We start from the raw sequence: 24,248 nt of genomic DNA, 5'->3' as shown, positions 1-24,248 counted from the left end.
ATCGGTGTAAGGGATTTCTTTTCGGTGCTCGGGGGGGGGGGATGTAGAATTGTGGGGGAGGGGGGCGAAGTGAGCGGGAGGGAGGATGCCGGTTCACAGAGGGGGATGTTGGATCGCGGGGGGGGGGGGTATGGAGCAGCATCGGTGGCCTCAAGGGAGTTGGGGGGAATGGAGCGGCGCCGGTAGCCTCGGGAGGGGGAGGAGGTGGAATGGATCAAAGCAAATTTCCCTTACTTCCTATGGGGAAACTCGCTTTGATATACAAGCAATTTGGTTTACGAGCATACTTCTGGAATGAATTATGCTCGTAAACTAAGATTCCACTGTATTTGTAAACAGTTTAGGTATGTTTTTGATAAACGGTATATCAAAGATTAAATAAACTTGAAACTTGAAGTCTTCATTCTGCAGCGACGCTGCACAGCAGCTGCCGAAAGATTTAAAATTACAGTGACTGAGAGTAGGTGGATGGTGGAGTAGAGCCTAACTGACCCTGACCATCCAATGTCTAGGCCTAACAGTGTTTTAAGCCCATTTTAGGTGGTGACAGGTGTGATTCTATAAATAGTACCTAACTTAATATTGACATGAGCTAAGTTCTTTGGCACTGTTTACAGAATTGGGGGCCTTAGTGCACACCTTTTTTTCAGTAGTAACTCAAGTATTCCCCTGTTCCTGGAGGGCTCACAATCTACATTTGTACCTGAGGCATGGAGGGTTGTATGACTTGCCCAAGATCACAAGGAACAGCACAGAATTTTTAACTGTGTGTTCCTGGTTGTTAGCACAGTGTTCTAACCACTGGGCTACTCTCACTGTCCTTAGTATATTAGTCTTTAATTGAAGATAATTGCTTAGATTTATTTATTCTAAAATTTATACACTGTCTAAAACCTAGACGATTTCCAAGAGAACACACAGAAGATAATAAAAACAAACAATACATAATACGTATTGCTGTCTTAAATCCTGCATCTCCGTTCAAACTAAAATCACATTCACATGAAAGCACTAACAAATAGCTGTGTTTATCAGTGGTGTACCAAGAGGGAAGGGGTGGCTCTGTCCCTGGTGCAGACCATGAGGGAGTGCTCTCGGGGTTGGCGTCATGGTTTGGGAACTTTGCTGCTCTGCTGGTGTAGGTCCTTCCTCTCTGTCTGGTCCTGCCTTCGTGGAAGCAGAAAGTAGGCGGGACCAGTAGAGATGAAGGCCCGACTCCAGCAGAGCAGCGAGTTAAGGCTGTTGACAAAGAGAGAACTCGCATACCTTCTAAAGCAGCAGCAGCAGTGGCAGTGAACAGGCTTCTTGTGGTCCGGCCTGCAGGGGCCTTCCCTCTGCCGCATCACTGATGATGTCACTTATGACATGGCAGAGAGAAGCCCTGGTGGAGCAGGCTGCAAACAGCCAGTTTGGTACTGCTGCTGTCATTGGATGCTCAAAGGAATGTCAAATCTCACATGGTCACATGGGGCGGGGGATTTAATCAGGTCTGGAGGTGCTGCACAGGGGATGGGATTGGAGGAAGGGATGGAAAGCTGCTGCATGTGGGGGGAGAGAGAAAGAATTGTTAGACATAGACTGAAGAAGAGGAAGGGAAATGCAACAAAGAGGTTGAAAGGGGTGAGAGGGAGAAATCCTGCATCTGGTGGAGGGGAGGGAGACATGCATGGAGAAGAGAGAAGAAGAAATGTTGGACATAGGGTAGAGGGCAGGGAGAGATGGTGCATGGGGAGAGAGAAAGAAATGTTGCGCATGCCAATGGAGGGGAGGAAGGGAGAGATGCTGCATGGAAGGGAATAGAGAGGTTTGATCCAGGGCACAAGAGAGAGATGGTAGACAGTGTGAAAGAAACAGAAATGTTGGATATGGCAATGGAAGGGAAGGTGATGAGCATGGAGAAAGAAGAAAATATCAAATAAGCAAGAGACCCTGGCAAGCGAGTTAGCAGAAGACGAACAGAAAACAGAGCATGGGACCAACATGATTTGAATAATAAAGTGACCAGACAACCAAAGGTAGAAAAAATAATTTTATTTTTGATTTTGTGATTACAATAGGTCAGATTTGAAATGTGCATCCTGCCAGAGCTGGTGTTAGATAGCAAGCGTGAGCTAGGACATAACAGAGAGGAAATGTCTTTTTTGTTTATTTTGTTTACACCACAGCAAGGCATGGGGTTGGAGCGGTTGTAACCCTTTGTAATGTTATATTGTAATCCTGTGAATGTTAAACTGTAACCTCTTCTGAGCTCTATGGGGAGGACGGGCAATTTAAATAAATAAAATTACTAAAAATACATGTATATATTTTTTTAATATTGGGGGTGTTAAAAAATGATCAGCCCCGGGTGTCACATATCCTACGTATATCACTGGTGTTTATAATAATTTTTTTTAACTGATAGGTTCTGCACTGAAACGTAATTAACTTGGCAAAGCATTTCAGAGCTTAACTCATCACAATATCAAGTATGTACCTGCCATGATGTGCAAGCTATGCATCTTGCAAATGAATTTATGGATAAATAAATAAAACCTGGTTAGGAATGTCTCACTCTAAAGTTGCATGAAGACCAAAAGAGAAAGAGCGAAATTAAAACCTCAGCTTGGCAATATTATTCTAATTAAAATAACATACAACTTTCCTTGTAAAACCATATGGGGTTATTTACAAGTACTTTTTTCTTCTTCCCAAACCTTAATTTTTTTTTTTCTTTATATATTTCAGGCCAGCTTAATTGCCCAGCTGTTCATATTCCGCACTGCCAGATGGAAAAACCCAGGTTTGATTCCTAATACAGACAACTGCTGCTTAGGAGGGATTTAGTTTCCAAATGCTTTCAGCCCATTGCATTCAAACACTTATATCTTGATTACAAAATGAGACAGATCATTTAACTCTTATGCACACTCCTTCATGTATCACATAAACAAGAGAATTTTCTAGTACTCTCTTTTTTTAATCACAAATGAATATATCACAATTCCATTTGTCAGTGACGAGATAGACTTCCAATACATTGGTAAAAATATGAAGCTTTAGACTTTCTCAACTGCCTAACTTAATATATTTATTTTTAAGCTGCTTACTTGTTTTGTGGATGTATAAAATGCACAATCGGAGTCTAAAGTTTCTTAAGAAACAGGTTACTTTAGTTCTGAGCTTCAGCAGTCCTCACAATTCTTTGATAACTCAACTGAGTTCTGTCAAATCAGTGTAACAGGTTGGCAAAACGTGCTTTCCTTTGTAGTTAGGAAGAACATTCTGGGACCCTGTAGACCAGGGATCTCAAAGTCCCTCCTATAGGGCCGCAATCCAGTCGGGTTTTCAGGATTTCCCCAATGAATATGCATTGAAAGCAGTGCATGCACATAGATCTCATGCATATTCATTGGGGAAATCCTAAAAACCGACTGGATTGCGGCTCTCAAGGAGGGACTTTGAGACCCCTGCTGTAGACAGCTGACACAGCAGAGGAAAGGCCCTGGCAGGGCCAGTCGCAAACAGCCTGTTCGCAGCACTGTCTTTGCCATCTAGCTGCTGCCACTGTTTTGGGAGGGCCATGGATTCCCAATCACATGGGGGAGGGTCATCTGGTCAGGGGCAGGAAGGAAAAAAGAAGCCCCCCCCCACCTCCCAACAGGAATGTAGGAAACGAACCTTAAAAGATTTGGCTGCTGTTTTGGGAGAGCCATAGATGCTGGATCACACAGGGGGGGGGGGGGGGAGAGACCAGATCCATTGGTGGGGAGGATGGGGATATGGATCCTGGACCCAAAAGTGGTTTAGAAATATCAGTGCCCAAGCCCAATATGCTGAAAAAGCATAGTCATGAATTATTTCAGAAGTCCCTTTTCTGCGAGAAATTAAAAGACAAAATACTCTATGAAATTCCATACATCCCTGATCTTTGTCCTGCTAACCCCAATAGTTTTCTCTTCCATAGCCCAGTTAGCCATTTGGGTTTGGAGGACCCAAACCTTTGAATGAGTCAGTACCCAAAGTTACATCCCTGTATGCTGGGCTGCCATCCTCTGAAACCCCAAAGGGTACTTCCTGCAACAGCAGAACTGCTCTCCATGCACCCTCTTCCTCCCAGAAGAATGTCTAGGTATATCCTGTCCAAAAATGAGGACCCCCTGCTGGCACCTCATGGTCCAATAGCAATACTAATCTTCAGAACTGCAAATCCCTATGCTAGTAACCAAGAAATGACAAAGCATACTATACTTAACATTAATAACACATCACACTCGCAAAGCTTGCTCAAATGAAAGTATTTACATCTAATAAACACACCACTGGAAAATGAAGCATTTCCCTCCCATAACACTCCTCAACATCATTTCACTGCTCAGATCATCTGTCATACAAATGTGGCAGGACGTTCAGCAAAATGGGATGATCAATATGGTTAATTATCCAAATGTCATTCAAGTTCTTGACTAATAGGGTTTAAGTATTAAAACTGAGTGCAATTCAATAGCTGTTCTTAGGTTTATTGTCATTTCTAGTAGAAGTACGGTAATCAACAGCTCAGTAATAATCCTGTCCATAACTTATAAATATAAATGTCGATCAGGATGGAACAATATATGGATTTAAAATGGTATTTTTTTTTTTTGCCTATTGTAGGGGTCCTTTTACTAAAAGATGCAAAGCCCAGATTCAATGTGGCAGTATTTAGGGATTTTTTTCAAATTTGTTTTTGTTAATTTGCAGGTTCTACACTATTTTTTTTTTTATTAGCATTGCAAAAAATTAATGTGGGAACAGTTATCACTTCCTAATTAGGAAACACAGAGGGCTAGATTCAGTAAATGATACCCAGTGCTTTTCTATAAAGGGCACTCTGGAATCAGTGCTGGGTGCTGAATCACACATCCAACTTTGAGCATGAGGATTTAACACCAACTGAAAATTTTATTTTTTATTTCATTTATTTATTTTAGGCATTTATATACCGCGTATCAAAGTTATCTAAGCGGTTTTCAGTTAGGATGCCTCTAGTGCAGGGGTCTCAAAGTCCCTCCTTGAGTGCCGCAATCCAGTCGGGTTTTCAGGATTTCTACAATGAATTTGCATGAGATCTATGTGCATGCACTGCTTTCAATGCATATTCATTGGGGAAATCCTGAAAACCCGACTGGATTGCGGCCCTCAAGGAGGGACTTTGAGATCCCTGCTCTAGTGGTACTACCATGAGATTATTGCTAAGGGTCATAGTGGCCCTTTTGTAGCCATGCCCAGGCCACGGCAAGAACAAAGGGGGATCGCTACTGCCTGAGCATCACTGGTTTTCAATGACACTGCTAGGGGGCATTTTTCTATATAAGATTTTCTCCTTAAATGGAAAGATGCACCCCCCCCTCCAGCAGCAGTACTGAGAGACTACTAATATGGATCACAGTAGCCATTTTGGAGCCCAGCCAATGCTCGAGTAGCATCAGAGGGCAATCACTCCTGCCCAGACACTACTAACTACCAAGGATTTGTCTCAAATAGACCTGGGGAATTGGGGGGGGGAGGGGTTGTTAGGGGTAGGAGATTTTCTTCAGAGTGAGATTTTTCGATGGGGATGTGGCTTGCCGACAAGAGTGGAATGGAACTGGTAGGGGACCTTCAGGGGGAACAGGTGGTTGGAGGATTGGAGATGGGGGATATCAGACGAGCGATCAGAGATGCAGGGGGTTCAGAGGAGTAAACGGAGAGGCAGGGGGAGAATTGGGAGTAATCAGAAGCTCAGAGCGAGGAAACACTCATTAGGTAGAAAAATGGGTGACAAAAATGTTGAATAACGCTGAAGCCAGGATTAAGCCCTGTGGTGATACTCAGGACAAAGGACACGCTGCTGAAGACTGACTGCCAGACTGATCATAAGGCCTGAATTGTTAATGATGATTTTTAGAAAACTCAGAATTAAAGTTCCCTTCTTGTAATGGAGTAAAATTACAATCTGAAAACATCAAGCTAATTAGCAACTCCAGGTCAGGGGTACATTCCAGGCAACATGAACCTCATATAGATCTGATTTTCTGGATAGCTTCAATGAATATTCATCACACAAATTTGCATATATTTGCCAAATTTAAATTTCCCTAGAAACCTGAGCAGTTGTCATGCCCCTTGTGGCCTGGACTTATTCATCCCTGTCTGCTTTGTAAGGTTCCATTTCCAATTTTTATAGGCTGCTGATACCAAAGTTTATTCATTCCATCCGTACGTTGGCTGACTTGAACATCAATGAGTTGTTGATATGTGCATTTGCAGTGAATGTGAGCCCTGCCTGCTGTCATTCAATCTACTGAGCAGATGTTTCAGAGAGTGAGGATTTGCTGACAAGCATCAGGCAACACGCCAACGCCAAGCACCAGTGAAACATCCAATGTACACCCATAGTCCCTGTGCTAAGGATGGTGGGGAAGAGAAAGGAATAGGTAATGGAGAAAGATAAACCTTTTAAATTCATCATTACTGCAAGAAATATGCTGTTCTGTTCCTTCCACTGTATCTACTGCACTTCTTAGTCAGGTTCAGCAAAGAACAGACATTGTGGCCCAGAAATCTGTGAAAAGTCAATTATGGCGTATATGTAGAATTCTCTCCGTTTTTCTCTACTCCAAAGGGAGACTCTGAGCTGGCCCAGTGACAGCTCAATTATAAAAGATACCAGGCAGCACATTCAAGTTTTTTGACTGGCTTTGATTCCTTTTATTTAGGTCACCTCAAATGGGGACTGCTGTGAAAAATTTGTCAAAAATTCAATGTCACCAAGGTGAATAGTCTCTGGATACTGTTTGAGTTCTTTACTCTGTTTTCACTTTGTGACTATGGGAAAGCACTGAAGCTCCCTGTGTTAAAACTCATAAGAAAGCTTTTTCCATTTAACTTGATAATTTTTAACACATTAACACCCCCTCCTCCTTTTACAAAACCGTAATTTGGCTTTTAGCGATGCAGGATGCCAACCTCCATCGCTATGCCACTGGTAAAAGGCCCCTACATTTTTTTTAAGAGCCAAGGAACTGAACGCCCTCTTAAAAAATGCACATCCTTAGTCACCATTGTGTGAAACAGAAGGAATAAAGAACTAGGAAACAGAATATTATAAGAAGCACAACAGAAAGAATTACCTGACAGACTGCAAAGCTCAACCTGGCAGATATTCAGAATTATTTAACCAGCCAGGAATTGTTCCCAGCCAGTTAAACAGCATTTGAGTGCCTAACCACGGATATTCAGTGGGAGATAACTGGCTATCACCCACTGCATATTCATGGTTAGCGACTAGCCGCTAACTGGCTAGCCGCTTGCCCACCGGGAGAAAACCACGACTCCCAAATCACAAAGCTTCGCAACTGCCTCTCGGAAATCAAAAGCTGGATGTCCATCAACAAACTACAATTAAACGCTTCTAAAACAGAACTCCTTTGGATCCGCAAAGAACACTGCACCTATACCTATCCATCTCATCTCTGCGAATCAATTACCATAACTGCTAAAGACCAAGCATGCAGTTTAGAGATATTCCATGACTCAAACCTATCATTTTCTAACCATATTTCCCAAGTGATCTCTCTTCCTCATTCTATCATTTCCGACAACACCGAAAAATAAAGATCTACTCCGAACCTGACCTTATCCAACTTCTCTATACCTTCGTCCTCTCCCTCACAGACCACTGCAACGCACTATTCATCAGACTGACAGCAAAGAATATACAGCATTTTCAATGGATACAAAATGCAGCAATCAGACTTCTAAAGAACCTACACACACCCATGAACACCTCTCCCAGGCTCTATCATCAGCCCACTGTTTACCTATAGCTAATTGCTGCATCTTTTAAGAGCCTGATGCTAGCATACAAGTCCCTACATAACATGATGCCTGACTATGTCGGCTAAGCTTGCTGCATACATCCCGAAGAGGCCTCTCTACTCCCAAGAGGAGACATGTCTCCAAATACCCCCTGGTTGTGCCCTTCACCTAAATACTGCCAAATGACAATCCTACTCCCATGTTTTACCAAGCTACTGAAAACAACTGCCCCAGATCAGATTATTCAAAGGGCTTCTGAACTTTAGGAAAGCAATAAAAACTTACATCTTCACCTTTATCTTACATCTTCACCGCCGTATGACATTTGATCAACAAAGAAATGTATACTAAATGCACGTTGAACTAGATCCTTTGTTTATCTTGTCAGGCTGAGTACACTACTATAAATATGGCAAATCGTAACCAGTTTGACTGTATCTTATGTATGTTAACCTGTAAACTGTTTTGAGCTTATTGGGGAGAACAGAATAGAGAGCAAATTAAATAAAATATCACGAGACCATAGCCGGTTAGGTGTGGATATTCAGCTTATCTTTAACCATTAAAGGGCTCATAATAAAAAAAAAAAAACAACATCTAAAAAGTGGCTTAAATGGGTACTTGGACAATCAAAAAGCCTGATCATCCAAGTACTCATAATCAAAGCTGGTTTTAGACGTATCTAAAACCAGCTTAGGCCTTTCCCCTGCCTCTAAATGCACAGAGAGAAAAGAGGCGTTTTTAGATGAGAGGAAAGGGCGGGAGGTGGGCCGACCTATACCTAGGCATACAGCAGGTATAACCAAAACATTTGACAGGTTGCCTAGTCGGCACTTATACGTTTTGACTTAGACCAATTCAAAACAGGTATAAGTGCCGAAAAAGGGGCTGCTGAGCTGATGGCAGCTGGCGTGATCAGCTCAGCGGCCCGGCAACCTACCCACCCCCCACCGTAACCATCAGGGCAGGAAAGATGCCTCATGTCACTTCCCTCAATAGTGATACCACCAAGTGCCACCAAACGCGGCACTTGGGATCGCTAAAGCAGCAGGAGAGATGACCCATCTCTCCTGCAGCGATCCACCCCTACCCCCTGATCCAATCAGGCCAGGAGAGAGCCCAAGTCATCCTGGCCCCGCCGACAATGATCAGGGCAAGAGGGAACCCAAGCCCTCTTGCCCCAGCGAGCTGCACCCCCCTTCCCCCCCCCGCCAACGACATCGGACCAGGAGGAAGCCCAAGCCTATTCCGGTTGGCCCAGGCGCCTTAGGCCCCATCAGTTGGGCAAGGTTTCAGCCGCCTGGACCAATCAGGCCAATCAGGAGTTCGGGGGGTGGTTGTGGGGGGGTTGCGTCGGGGGCAGGAGGGCCTGGGATCCCTCCTGCCTGGAACTTAGTGGGGGTGGGGGATAGGATGGTCGCCTGGGCAGGAGGGGTTGGGCTCCCTCCTGCCCAATCTTGTAGTGGGGGGGTCACGTGGCCAGAAGAGCTTGGGTTCCCTCCTGGCCCATTGAATATTGGGTTTAAATGCCGGCAGCTGAATATCGGGCCCAACCTTCCTTATTTCTTGACTATTTGCCCCTAGATGGTATGGGAGGGAAATGCAATTCTGTAAAAATGTAAATATCAACCCATTTTAAGCCCTTTTCTTCACCCTATAGATATGGTAGCACTGTCTGGTTATGATGCTCAGAATTCAAAAAATGCAAATCGATCAATGAAGAATCAACTGCGCTATGCACTGTCAGGACTATAGTAACTCATTTTTACCTCTCCATTTTCCAGCGGGTGGATCCTTGAATAGTATGAGCTGCAGATGACCTCGTCATCCTTGGAATAGGATGGAGGGCCAGTTCGTGGTAAGATATTGTAGCGGGTCAGGCATTCAGAGTCAGTGATAGCATAGTATTGCCAGGGTTTGAAGTTGATGCCATCCAGTGAGCGCTCCAAAATCCAGTTGCCAGGTCGAGGGGAGTTTGCAGCTTTAATGATAATATATGCAATCTGGAACACCTGCAGCATAAAATAAAAAGCACATTAATGCATATTAATTTCTTTTGCACATTTTCTTGCAGAGTATAAAAATACTTTTTTTTACAGGTATAGAGAGCCTACATAACATAACCAGTAAGTCCCGCATAACCAGTAAGTTCAATGCGATTAACAAATATTAAAAAGACAATATAGATTAGGAAGATTTGATTAGTTAGCAAACAGATATGTCTTCAGTTGCTTTCAAAAATGATGATACGACTCAGAGCTCAATAAGAGAGGTTTTAGTTCCTTATCCCAGCAAGCCACCTGGCAAGAAAATGAACATTGAAGATGATTTTTATAATGACAACCTTTGATTGATGCTGCCTGTGAGACAGTTTAGCATATCTCTGTGCCTGTACTAGATTGAGGTGTGTGAACTTTTAAGCTGCAAAGCTCTTGCTGTTTCTAGAACCTAGAGCTGATCCTGCTGCCTAGTGACATCAGTCAGAGGCAACACCCTATGGAGAGAAATTGAGGTACTATAAGAATCAGGGGCGTGGCTTTGTCTTTGGCTTCTGCTCCCAGACCTCACAGCAGTAGAATGACATGGGATCTCAATATACATGTCCCGTCCCTGCGAGTTCTGACCCTGTCCCATTCCTGCAAGCTCTGCCTTAACCTCATAATAGTTTATTAAATATTGAACTAAGGCCAATACTGGGCAGACTTGCAAGGTCTGTGTCTGCATATGGCCATTTGGGGGAGGATGGGCTGGAGAGGGCTTCAAAGGCTGGGAGGTTTTTAGATGGGCTGGAGTAGGTTTTAACGGAGATTTTGGCAGTTGGAACCCAAGCACAGTACTGGGTAGAACTTTGGATTCTTGCCCAGAAATAGCTAAAAAGAAAAAATTAAAAAAAATTTAAATTGAATCAGGTTGGGCAGACTGGATGGACCATTCAGGTCTTTATCTGCCATCATCTACTATGTTACTATGTTATGAGCCTCAAACACTTATAATTTTAAAGTGTTTGAGGCCTGTGCAGAACGAGGATAGAGCTTGCAGGAATGGGACAGGGGCAGAGCTCGTGGAGACGGGACAGGGATAGAGAGATCTAATAGGGATGGGGAAAATTTGTCCCCATGTCATCGTCTAAAAGGCAGTAAGGGGAGCTGACTAACTAATACTGCCAGTGAACAGGTGGGGGTGAAGGGTGGGAAGAAACAGTGATGGAAACAGAAACAGAACCTATTAAGTTGCTGCACTGATTTTTAGATGTCTTCTGGATATGACCCAGACCACGACACTGCTCACAGTGGCAAAGCGAGGAGCGCTAGCACCTCCCGCCCTCTTCTCAGCCCCCTGCCCTTCCCCGCTCCTGCCACATGCAAGCACCTTCCCTTCCCCTCTTACCTGTTAAACTCTTTGCTAGCACAAGCAGCATCTCCAGCCTGCTGCCCGTGCCAGACTCGGCTATCCCTCTGACATCACTTCCTGGTTCTGCAACCAGGAAGTGATTTCAGAGGGACAGCCGAGGCTGGCACAGACAGTAGATTGGAGATGTTGCTCATGCTGGCAAAAAATTAAAGAGGTACAGGGGGCAGAGAGGAAGAGAGGTGCCGGTACCCTCCACCCTAAAATGGTACCCAAGGTGGTCTGCCCTACTCATTCCCTCTTACCACGCCACTGTGCACAGTGAAAACCAAGAAAAGCATCAGGAAAGAACCCCAGTACCGATTTCTGTCAGGGAAGGGACCAGCTTCCAGAACTATGTATATGCGTGCTCAAAGAGCCAAAAGAATATAAGCATTACTATACTGGGACAAACCAAAGAGTCACCGAATCTAGTATCTTGTTTCCAATAGTGGTCAATCTAGGTCACAAGTATCTGGAAAGATCTCCGAAAAAGTATTAGCTTCCTGGGGCACAATCTACCTCAAATGAGCCGTTTTTGAAAAGTGGAAGCCAGAGAGACAAAGCTGCAAAGAATTTGCTATAAAGAACCTGTTTCAAGGCCAAGGAGTCACCAGACTGACTATTTATTTTAGATTTATATTACACTCCTCCCTCAATATTCAAGGAGGTTAGGGGTAGAGCCGGCCCACGAATATTGAAAATTCGCAAATAACTTTTGTGCCGATTCTGACCTACCCCCGCCTCCCTCCTGCTTTCCCCCCGGCATCCCGGACCTTACCTGGTGATCTAGCAATCTTTCGGAGCAGAAGCGATCTTCCTGTGTTCCTGCCCCGTGCAGATCACTCATCCAAAAGGCTGCCGTGAGTTCCCGGCACTCCAGCCCCGGCCCCAATCTTACCAGCTTTTCAAAACCTGGACAAAGTGTCAGGTTTTGAAAAGCTGTCCAGAAGCCCGGACATGTCCTCTAGTTAAATGTCACTGAATATCAGCAGCTAGCCCCCCACAAGAGATATGAGGACTTAGTTTCAAAACACTTACATAGAAACATAGAAATAGACGGCAGATAAGGGCCACGGCCCATCTAGTCTGCCCACCCCAATGACCCTCCCCTACCTTTCTCTGTGAATAGATCCTACGTGTCTATCCCATTTGGCCTTAAAATCAGGCACGCTGCTGGCCTCAATAACCTGAAGTGGAAGACACAGTACCATAGAAACTTATGTACGCTGGGGGTCTGAATGCTTTGAAAACGAGCCCCTTAAACCAGTTTCTGGCTAGTTAAATCATTTAAAATATCAATCCCATTCTGTTTTACCCCTTTTTTGCCATCCAAGTTAAGTAAATCCTTTGTTTGGAATTGCACCATCTGGCCTGGATGGAAAGAGTGTGCTGAGTGAGCGGATTTGTTATGCTTTCCAGCCATCCAGATTTGCTGGCCCGGGCCCTGATCTCACAAATCAGTCCTAAAAAAAAAAAAATCTTTAAGTAATTCGCCTGACACTCACCAGGCAAACAAAGGTTACACAATTAGCAGTGTTTAGCCTTTGGCTTTCATTGGCAGACACAATGTGATAAAAGTAAAGAGAAAATGTTTCTGAATCTGCTAACATTTTACTCGGATGGTCAGTTCCTCTACGGCAGTGCTAATATTTAAAATGTGTCAAAAGGAAAATCATATCTCACATTCAGTCTGACTTGGAATGACAGACTGTGGGTGACAGAAGTGTGGGTGCAGTTTTTCCATGGCTAAAAATAAGGGGGTGAAGTTACAGTTACTTCTGCCCCCCCCTACCCCTCAGGCTTTGACATGCCTATTGCCAGGTATACCTCTTGCGGTAGTACCTTGTGACCCCTGCTAGGGGTGCACTGTGCCATTTTGATTGCAGCAGGAGTGACTGGGGATCAGATTTTAAACAGAAAAGCAAAAGATATCTTTTCTTCAAACATCCCAATTCCAGCTCCAAGCTGGCTTTATTTTTCCAACAGGATTTCTTTGTTTCCTATTCTGTGAGCATTGGGAGGACATAGCTAAGGTGACCATATGCCCCATTTTGAATGGGACCATCCCGTTGTCCTGACGTACAGCTTCAGGACGCCGAAATGTCCCATTTTCAGAAGGAGTGGAACAGGCGAGCTAGAAACGGGCCACTGCCACCTATTTGTCCAAGCCACTACTGCACTAACATCATTTTCGTGCATTGACTGCACAAGCCTCCTCTTCCTGGCCTGGAACTTCCTCTCTGATGTCAGATTTGACGTCGGGGTGGGGGGTGGGGGGAGAGGAGGCTTGTGCAGTCGCTGCACGAAGATGAAAGGATGCACAGCCAGAAGGAAGTGCAACCAGAGACTCATGAAATCACAGACAACAAAGGTAGGAAAAATGATTTTATTTTAAATTTAGTGATCAAAATGTGTCTGAATTTATATCTGCTGTCTATATCTTGCACTTTGTCTATTTTTCTATAGTTACTGAGGTGACAATGCATATTTTAAAGTCATCTACCTTGACATCTTTGGAAAAAAAACGTGAAACTCGTAAATGATAATTAACATTTTCTCTGCGTACAGTGTGCTTTGTGTTTTTTTTAATTTTATGGTTACCATTATGAATTAAGATATTGTGTGTACATGAAAAATGAATGGAAGAAATTGAGGGTGTGGCTAGGATGGGTTTGGGAGCTGGACTGAAAATTAATAGTTGTCCTGTTCTGATGAAAAAAAAAAAAATAGTCACGTTAGGCATAGCACATGACCTCATTGACATTCATTTGACTGCATTTATATATTTGTAGACAACAGGGACTATGGAAGTAAGGTGGGGGTACTTTTCTGGGAGGTAAGGAAGCTTTACTGGGGGGGCTGTGTTGTTTTTGGAGGGGCCTTCTCCCAGGGGGAATCAGAGGATGAGGGCTCTTATTTTATGCTGCAGGCTCTTTAACCCTTTCAGGACCATAAGGATCGTAGGCCAATTTTTGTGGTTTTGACAACATTTTTATGGTAAAAAGGGCTTGCAGATGCCAAAAAATTGATTTTTTTTTGTGAAATATCATTATTTATTTTTTTTAAATCAAACTTCTGGCTTATGGACAGTGTGGCAAGTGAATCTTCTCGTCAATCTGGCAACGACGCTAATGAATGAATGTCGGAACCAGTTTGTTTACATAAAGGCAGTATCCTATGGAATCCGTACATATCAAATTTAGAACTGTAGACTATCCCAATCAAAATTTATAGGATTTTAAAGTTATGGGACAAATATGTCCCTTGGTCCTGAAAGGGTTAAGAAGGCTCCTTGAAGCATTGAGCTAGGTTTTATCAGTGGAATGGGCAGCCCAAAACATTTTATTCTGTTTCATTCCCTGTGTTGTTTGCAGCATTTTTGTGCTTTGTTTTGTTTCAGTTTGCCTTCATTTCCATTTCTGGTGCAATGTCATTGAGAGTAGATATTCTGGAAATAGTGCTCGCTATTATCAGCACCCAGAAATGCAATCAGGCCAATGGTCAATGTGACTTAATCTGCCAGAGGAAGGGGGAATTGGAAGGAGGGGGCTCTTTTGGGTGTATGAGAGGAAGATCAGAAGGGCTGAACATTGCGACACGTTATGCAGGTGTCAGCCAATATTCAGCCAGAGCTTGCATAACTGTCTTATCTGGAGGAGAGTGTGGCCTAGTGGTTAGAGTTACAGCCTCCGTACCCTGAGGTTGGGGGTTCAAACCCTGCACTGCTCCTTGGGACCCTGGGGAAGTCACTTACCCCCCTCTTCTACGAAACCGCGCTAGTGATTTGTAGTGCAGAGAGAGCCGCGCTGAATGGCCCGCGCTGCTCCCGACACTCATTGAGTTCCTATGAGCGTCGGGAGCAGCGTAGGCCATTCAGCACTGCTAGTGCAGTTTCGTAGAAGAGAAGGTTAATCCTCCACTGCTACAGGAACATTAGATGGATTATGAGCCCACTGGGACAGACTGGGAAAATGCTTGAGTACCTGATTTGTAACCCATTCTGAGCTCCTTTGGGAAGACAGGTTAATAAATAAATAAATATGGGCCACAGAGGAATATCATCTGTGACCTGCATAAGCTCCAGTGCTCAGGACATCTACAATTAGCCCTGAATATACTGTACAGTGTCAGTGTCTAGACATGGCCCAGCATCGAATATCAGTGGCTAATTTAGTTAGTGACAGTGTTTACAAAACAAAACCTCTTACCACCGCTGACTGAACCACAACCCATCCCTAGTTAGAAACTTGATGCTCCAGGAGAGGAAATACAGCACGAGCTTATACACAGCTAGTTTTATTTTTCCACAAATAACCCAACTTGTAAAGTTTAATGCATGCTGTGTTTTCTGATTTAGATAACAACGATGTGTTTTGCTCGCCTTGCATCTCATTATTATGTGATGTGCATTGCAGTAAACAGATGAGTTATGGTAAAATAATACTCAATTTTGTCATTTATCATGAATTATAGTAGAAATATTGTGCTGTGTATCCTTACTGTAACCACCCCCTTAGCTGAAGCTGCCCAAAAACTATAGCTTGAAAGTATAAAATTTCTGTATATCTGGATGTCAAAGTTTTTTTGTATTTCAAACTGACGCCTCAGCCCCACCACTCCACCGCATATATTCTTTTATACCGCGGGAAGCATGTTGTGGTGCTTCATCATTGGCTGTCAAGTTTAAAAAAAAAAAATTTTTTTAACTTGAAAGTTTCTTTCTTATTATATTTATTTGTCTAGTTATTATTTATCATAATGATTTAAATATTTCCCATCATCTTATAGGTTTAACAATTTTTAGAAATAAATGGTACTTATCCTCAGCCAAAAGCCCAGGGAGCCAGACCAGGCTCCCTGGGCTTTTGGCTGAGGATAAGTACCATTTATTTCTAAAAATTGTTAAACCTATAAGATGATGGGAAATATTTAAATCATTATGATAAATAATAACTAGACAAATAAATATAATAAGAAAGAAACTTTCAAGTTAAAAAAATTTTTTTTTTTTTAAACTTGACAGCCAATGATGAAGCACCACAACATGCTTCCCGCGGTATAAAAGAATATATGCGGTGGAGTGGTGGGGCTGAGGCGTCAGTTTGAAATACAAAAAAACTTTGACATCCAGATATACAGAAATTTTATACTTTCAAGATTGCAAGTCTGTATTGGATATATTTCATTTATAATATTTGCCATATTTCAGTTGCAAAAACTATAGCTGGCATGTAAGCATACCTTTACTTGCTATATATTTTCCTAACGAGTTAATAATGTGGGTATAACAGAAATCATATTTACCACCTTACAGAGATTTCTGTATCTTTGTTTTTAATATAACATATTGAGACGTTGGAGTAAGAGCAGTGAGGTCACAAGCTGACATAAATGCAGGGAACATCAATCTGATGTGTAGTCAAATCCTATCCCCTTCCCCCTTGATGAGGATTATCTGGGAACGTGCCTGCTGCAAGGGGAATGTGGAAAGCTTTAAACAAGGCTGAAATACATAGGTACGCTCAGAGAACCAACCGCATTATGCAGAAGAAAAAGCATCAGCACTCAGTTATGGAATTAAAAAAGTGCTCAGCACAGCAAGGGCACACACAAAAACGCAGAGTAGCTGGATGTTCAGGGGTCCTTAAACCTGTTCTGCGGGACCCCCCCAGCCAGTCAGGTTTTCAAGATATCCCTAATGAATATACAAAACACTTTCTATTAGAAGCTATTTTGTTTCTATGAATGTGCTTTATTTAATGTTACAATTTTTAACTTTAATAGAAACATGATGGCAGAAAAAGGCCAAATGGCCCATCTAGTCTGACCATCCACAGTAACCATTATCTCTTTCTCTCTCTCCAAGAGATCTCGCATGCCTAGACCACGCCTTCTTGAATTCAGACACAGTCTCTGTCTCCATCAGTTCTTCCGGGAAACTGTTCCACACATCTACCACCCTCTCTGTAAAAAAGTATTTCCTTAGAATAGTCCGGAGCCTATCACCTCTTACCCTCATCCTATGCCCTCTCATTGCAGAGTTTCCTTTCAAATGAAAGAGACTCGACTCATGCACATTTACATCACATAGGTATATAAACGTCTCTATCATATCTCCCCTCTCCCGCCTTTCTTCCAAAGTACAGTATACACATTGAGATCTTTAAGTCAACATTTATTCACTATATACTGAAATACTCCACTCAATCTATCACGTAACCACTTCATAACAACAAAACATTAAAATCAAAACATTAGGAGCCCTCTTCCACAAACACCTTCATAAAACTAACATTTCTCAGATTATAAAATATGCCCAGTTCACAATAGTTCTAGAATTCTCCACTTGTCTCAATTAGCAAATGAATATACATGAGCGAAATTTGCATGCCTGCTACCTACTTTACAGGCAAATCTCGCTCATGTATATTCGTTAGGGATATCTTGAAAATCCGACTGTCTGGGGGTCACCCAAGACAGGTTTAAGCACTGCTATCAATATGGATAGTGACACTGAATACACATACGAGGGTGAATCAAAAATTAAAGGCAATTTTGTTAAATTATGTGATAACCGGAACAGAACTAACGAAATGCAACATATGTACTCGTACGTTGCCTGTTGGATAGTTCACCCAAGCACAGTGCAGTGCTCGGCTTTTATTCATGTGGCAGCCAAGAGATCAGAAACTTAGACACTTATTACAAGAATGCATCATCAAAGAACAACATGCAATAGTACGCTTTCTTTGGGTGGAGGGAGTGAAACCTGTGGAAATTCACCAGTATGGACCATGAATCAACAAAAGGCTTATGAGTGGGTATAAAGGTTTAAAATGGGAAGAACAGGTGTAACCGATGAAGGTTATTCTGGTCACCCATCAACATCATGCATTTAAGAGCACATTAACAGAGCAGAAGTCTTGATGGAAAATGGTGTCTCAATTGGCTGTGAATTTGGATATCAGCTGTGCCACAATGCATGATAACTTGGGATACAGGAAAGTCTGTGCATGATGGGTTCCCAAACAGCTTACTGATCTGCAGAAGCATTAGCATGTGGAGGTTGCAACTCAGTTCCTGAGACGGTATGATGACGATCTGAGTATTCTGGAGAGAACTGTCACCGGTGACAAGACATAGGTGCATCACTATGACCCGGAGAGCAAAAGACAAAGCATGATGATGTAGTGCTCACCTGGCTTTGGAAGCAGCGGAAAAACTTCTCTGCAGGAATGCAGAAGCTAGTTGAATGATGCAACAAATGCATCGTTTTGCATGGGGACTATGTGGAAAAGCGATATGTTCAGTTGCTTGCAGTAACAGTACCGGTACTTCTATTAAAGGTGTTAAATGTATTTTGCCTTTACTTTTTGATTTACCCTCATGTGTGTGTATATAGATAGATAGATAGATAGAACATAAGAGCATAAGAACATAAGCAGTGCCTCTGCTGGGTCAGACCACAGGTCCATCCCGCCCAGCAGTCCGCTCCCGCGGCGGCCCAACAGGTCATGACCTGTCTGAATCACCCCTTGGTTTCTCATCGAAGTCCTATCTTCCCATCAAATTCCTGACCCTTTGTCCCCGCACCCCTTTCAGTACCCTACGATCCCTTTGTCCCTCAGGAATCCGTCCAATCCCTGTTTGAATCCCTGTACTGTATTCTGCCTGATCACTTCCTCCGGGAGCGCATTCCATGTGTCCACGACCCTTTGGGTGAAGAAAAACTTTCTTGCATTTGTCTTGAACCTATCCCCCTTCAGTTTCTCAGAGTGCCCCCTCGTACCTGTTGTCCCTCTCAGTCTGAAGAAACTGTCCCTATCCACCCTCTCTATGCCTCTCAGGATTTTGAAGGTCTCTATCCTATCTCCCTTGAGCCTCCTCTTTTTCAGAGAGAAGAGACCCAGCTTATCCAGCCTCTCGGCGTATGGGCAGTTTTCCAGCCCTCTTACCAGCTTCGTTGCTCTCCTTTGGACTCTCTCAAGTACCGCCATGTCCTTCTTGAGGTGCGGCGACCAATACTGAACGCAGTATTCCAGATACGGGCGCACCATCGCCCGATATAGTGGCATGATGACTTCCCGTGTCCTTGTTGTGATACCCTTCTTTATGATGCCCAGCATCCTGTTGGCTTTTTTCGACGCTGCTGCACACTGTGCAGATGGCTTCATTGATGCATCCACTAGCACACCCAAGTCTCTCTCAAGTCCGCTTTCTCCCAGCAGTGCCCCCCCCCCCCCCCATTTTGTAGTTGAACAACGGGTTCTTATTTCCTATATGCATGACCTTGCATTTCTCAACGTTAAAGCGCATTTGCCATTTGTTTGCCCAGTCTTCCAGCTTGTCCAGGTCCCTTTGCAGGTCCTCACACTCCTCCCTGGTCCTGTCTGCCACAGAGTTTGGTATCGTCCGCAAATTTTATAACCTCGCATTTTGCCTCCGTTTCCAGGTCATTGATAAATATGTTGAAGAGTAGCGGCCCCAGCACCGATCCCTGCGGCACACCGCTCGTGACTCCCCACCAGTCAGAAAATTGGCCCTTTACTCCGACCCTCTGCAGTCTACCCGACAGCCAGTGCTTGATCCATCTGTGCACATCCCCTCCCACCCCGTGATTCCACAGCTTCTTAAGCAGCCTTTCATGTGGCACCTTGTCAAAAGCCTTTTGAAAATCGAGGTAAATGATGTCTATGGGTTCCCCTTTGTCCACCTGACTGCTTATTCCCTCAAAGAAGTACAGTAGGTTCGTAAGGCATGACCTTCCCTTACAGAATCCGTGCTGGCTTGTTCGCCGTAGGTCATTTTTCTCGATGTGTTCGCAAATGTTGTCCTTGATCATCGCTTCCACCATCTTCCCTATAACTGAAGTCAGGCTCACCGTCCTGTAGTTCCCAGGTTCACCCCTCGATCCCTTCTTAAAGATAGGTGTGACATTCGCCAGTTTCCAGTCCTCTGGCACCTCTCCTGTTCTCAGGGATAGGTTGCAAACATGCTGGATTGTGCCCACTATTTCCTGTCTTAGTTCCTTTAGAACCCTTGGGTGGATCCCGTCCGGTCCCGGTGATTTGCCGCTTTTTAGCCTGTCTATCTGTTTGAGGACATCCTCCTAACTTACCTCTATATGCTCCAATTTTTCGGCCTGTTCCCCACTCATGAGCTCCTCTGAGTCCGGTATATTGGATGAGTCTTCGCACGTGAAGACCGACGAGAAGAACGTGTTCAACCTCTCAGCTAGCTCTTTGTCCTCCTTAATCACTCCTTTCCTATCCCCATCATCCAACGGCCCCACCTCCTCTCTCGCTGGTTGCTTCCCCTTTACGTAACTGAAGAATGCCTTGAAGTTTTTCGCCTCCCTGGCCAGCCCCTCCTCGTATTCCCTTATTACAAAGAAAATCATGTTAAGAAATTCTAGCAGAAGAAAAAAAAATGCCAGGCGCATCAGCAATTCCTGACTATAAACATAACACAGGTATTTGAAGAGAAAGCAATTATCCACTCCTTAGGGGGGCTGCCACTAAGAGAAGTGAGGATTCAGCTAGAAGAGATTTAACAACTTTAGAAAAGTGGTTAGTCAGTAAAGGTCAGAGAAAATACACCTTGCAGACAGGTATTTAACTGCACATTTACCAGGAAAGCTCGGGAAACAAAATAGAACCTCTCTCTGTAATGCCCCTAGTTTGAGAAACAAAACTGGTTTCTCTTCCTCTGAGCTACATCCTGAAACATCCTCATTTTGCACTCCTAGAAACCAACCCCTCTGTACTTAGGGGTTTTATTTTACTGTAGTGCAAAACATGTGCACTTACTTCTAGTTCATGTACTAATTTAATACATGATAACTGCAAACCCTCTATGTTAACGCCATAATTTGCCATTCAGTTAATACAGGAAAAGATTTACTGGTACTCTATGTTAACTGAACAGTGAATAACACAACCCCCTTTTCTATCCCTAATCAGTTGGGGGCTGATACTGGGAACCTAAGCCAATTAATACTGGACTAGTGCTGGTAATCTCCCTCAGAGGGCTTTAGCACAGGAAACAAGCACACCACAAATGGTTGTATATCATATTTAAATGCATTCAAACGGATGCTAATGAGGTTATTTGCACAATTAAGCACAATTAAGAAACACCCCTTTCTACCAAAACTTTCTTTCTTTTTTAATCTTTCTTAAGTTTTCAAGACTAATACAAAGTGCAGGAAATTATTCAAACATTAATAATCAAAATAAGCACTTATATTCAATCAATAACAATGCAGAAAAAAATACCCCTCCCCCACCTCCCTTCCAATACATTCAATCAAGGAATAGAAACATAGAAATAGACAGCAGATAAGGGCCACAGCCCATCTAGTCTGCCCACCCCAATGACCCTCCTCTGTGAATAGATCCCACGTGTCTATCCCATTTGGCCTTAAAATCAGGCACGCTGCTGGCCTCAATAACCTGAAGTGGAAGACTATTCCAGCGATCAACCATCCTTTCACTGAAAAAGAATTTCCTGGTGTCCCCATGCAGTTTCCCGCCCCTGATTTTCCACCAATGTCCCCTTGTTGCCGCGGGACCCTTGAAAAAGAAGATATCTTCTTCCACCTCGATGCGGCCCGTAAGATACTTGAATGTCTCAATCATGTCACCCCTCTCTCTGCGTTCCTCAAGTGAGTACAGCTGCAACTTATCCAACCGTTCCTTGTACAGGAGATCCTTGAGTCCCGAGACCATCCGGGTGGCCATTCTCTGGACCGACTCCAGTCTCAGCACATCCTTACGGTAATGCGGCCTCCAGAATTGCACACAGTATTCCAGGTGGGGCCTCACCATGGATCTATACAATGGCATAATGACTTCAGGCTTACGGCTGACGAAACTCCTGCGTATGCAACCTATGATTTGCCTTGCCTTGGATGAAGCTTGCTCCACTTGTTTGGCAGTCTTCATGTTCTCACTGATCACCCCTAAGTCTCATTCTGCTTCAGTTCTTGTTAGGATCTCGCCATTAAGGATGTAAGTCTTGCATGGATTTTGGCTGCCCAGGTGCATGACTTTGCATTTTTTGGCATTGAAGCTGAGTTGCCAGGACCTAGACCAGCGCTCCAGTAGGAGTAGGTCGTGCATCATGTTGTCGGACATTGAATTTATGTCTGTTGTGCTTTTGCCCACTACATTGCTTAGTTTGGCGTCATCGGCAAATTCTGGAAATGGCTACGAGTAACTTGTTACAACAGTTTTATTCAGATATTTGTTGAGAGTAGACATTGCCAGATGATTGAAGAAAATTCAGATTTTATATGGATAATTGCTTTGGTCTGCCTTTCCTCAAACTTTGCTTAGTGTCATGATTTTCTTTTTCTCACACTGCCTCTTTCTGCGTTCTTTTCAACATGCCTAGGCGCCGAACTTAATGTTTTTAATTGGCTTAAGTGGCACTGATAATTGAAAGTGCCTTTGGCACTGACCAGAGAAAGCACCATTAAAAATCAATTAAAAATGATTTTTAAAATTAGCTGGTAGGCGTCTAACTCACTAGGCACTTACCACTTCGATGTAGGCATCTACATCAATCTGCCTATCGGTAAGTAGGCATGGGGGACTGAGATTGGCACCAATATTTTAGGACAAGAAACCCTGGTTCCAGCGCCTAAGGTGTACTCACCTACCAGTACCTAAGTCAATTCAGGCATCGCTAGGTGCTATTCTACAAATGGCACCTAACTTTGATTGGCCTTCTGTAGGTGATGCTTTTCTAGGTACCATTTGTACTGAGTTAGGTGTCGTTTATAGAATCTGACCTAAGGGGCTCGCATGCTAATCACATATTAATCGGTTAGTATGCAGCAATGTAGCTGCACTAATCAATTAGCACTGAACACACCCATCTCCACCCTAGACATGCCTGCACTGCAAAAAAAAAAAATATTATTTTTAGCATATGTGTAGTAAACGCACATCCTGAAATTACTGCAGGATACCTCAGTGCACCTTGTATTACTTCATTTTTTTGCTGAAGTAAGCATACAATAGGCTCCTTAATATTTAGATGTCTATTTATGCTTATTGAAAGCTTCTATATCACTACTAATGACTAGGTAGTCAATTCAGTGTGGTTTACATTAGCTTCTTTAAAGGTGTTACGATATATAAGCATCAGTGATGGTGTTACAATATATGAGTAAATGATGTTACAATACATGAGGTTCAGTAATGCTGTTACTATGTATGAGCTATAATTTATGAGCTTCTATAATGATGTTACAATATATGAGCTTTGGAAATGAGGTTACAATACATGAACCACAATCTAAGAGCTTCTATAATGGTGTTACGAATCATGAGCTTCAGTAATGGTGTTTCTATACCTGATGTACAGTTTATGAGTTTTTATAATGATGTTACAATACTTAAGCTTCAGTAATGGTTTTACAATACATGAGCTATGATTTATGAGCTTCTATAATGTTAAGAACAAAGGATACTGTGGAGACGATGGTCTTGATGTAAAAGTTTTAATAAAAGTCTTCATTAATAAAAGCGATGCAGACAAATTAGTAAATCCATATAGCACACAGTGAAGAATTGTGGTGTGGACCCGACAAGGTCCATGTTTTGGTTATAAATCCTTCTTCTGGGATCCACACATTTGTAAATAGACCCCTTTTAACAGTAAGAGTTTCTCAGCAGGTAAGGTGACATATCTTAATTTGGCTTTAATGGAATTCTGATATAACGAGGAACCTTCCTGTACATAATATGTAAAACGCTTTGACTGTAGCCACAGAAATCCAGTATATCAAGTCCCATTCTCTTTCTCCTTCCCTTGAATACTCTGGCTATGTCCAAATTCCAGTTGGACATGTATGGTGTATCTGTAGAGTCCTTGTCTGGTGATCTTGTCTATGAACCTATGTTTCAGCAGCATTTCTCTCCTCCCACCTTCCCTGTGCAGCAGCAGCATTTCTTCCCCCTTCTCTATGCAGCAGCAGCATTTCTCCCCCCCCCCCCTTCCCTGTGCAGCAGCAACATCTCTTCCCT

General features: G+C 43.2%; 1 protein-coding gene across 10 annotated transcripts in view; it reads right to left on the bottom strand.

Moving 5' to 3' along the window:
* Positions 1 to 24,248, bottom strand: part of LAMA2 (laminin subunit alpha 2) — a 1,204,230-nt gene that overhangs the window by 837,906 nt on the left and 342,076 nt on the right. For all 10 annotated transcript variants that reach the window (XM_033936921.1, XM_033936924.1, XM_033936922.1 and 7 more), the window contains exon 4: positions 9,591 to 9,833. In XM_033936921.1, the coding sequence (XP_033792812.1) occupies positions 9,591 to 9,833 (243 nt within the window). The remainder of the gene's footprint in view (positions 1 to 9,590; positions 9,834 to 24,248) is intronic.

The sequence above is a fragment of the Geotrypetes seraphini genome, chromosome 3, assembly GCF_902459505.1.
Source record: "Geotrypetes seraphini chromosome 3, aGeoSer1.1, whole genome shotgun sequence".
In the NCBI taxonomy this organism is placed as follows: domain Eukaryota; kingdom Metazoa; phylum Chordata; class Amphibia; order Gymnophiona; family Dermophiidae; genus Geotrypetes; species Geotrypetes seraphini.
This window is presented reverse-complemented; position numbering and strand designations above follow the sequence as displayed.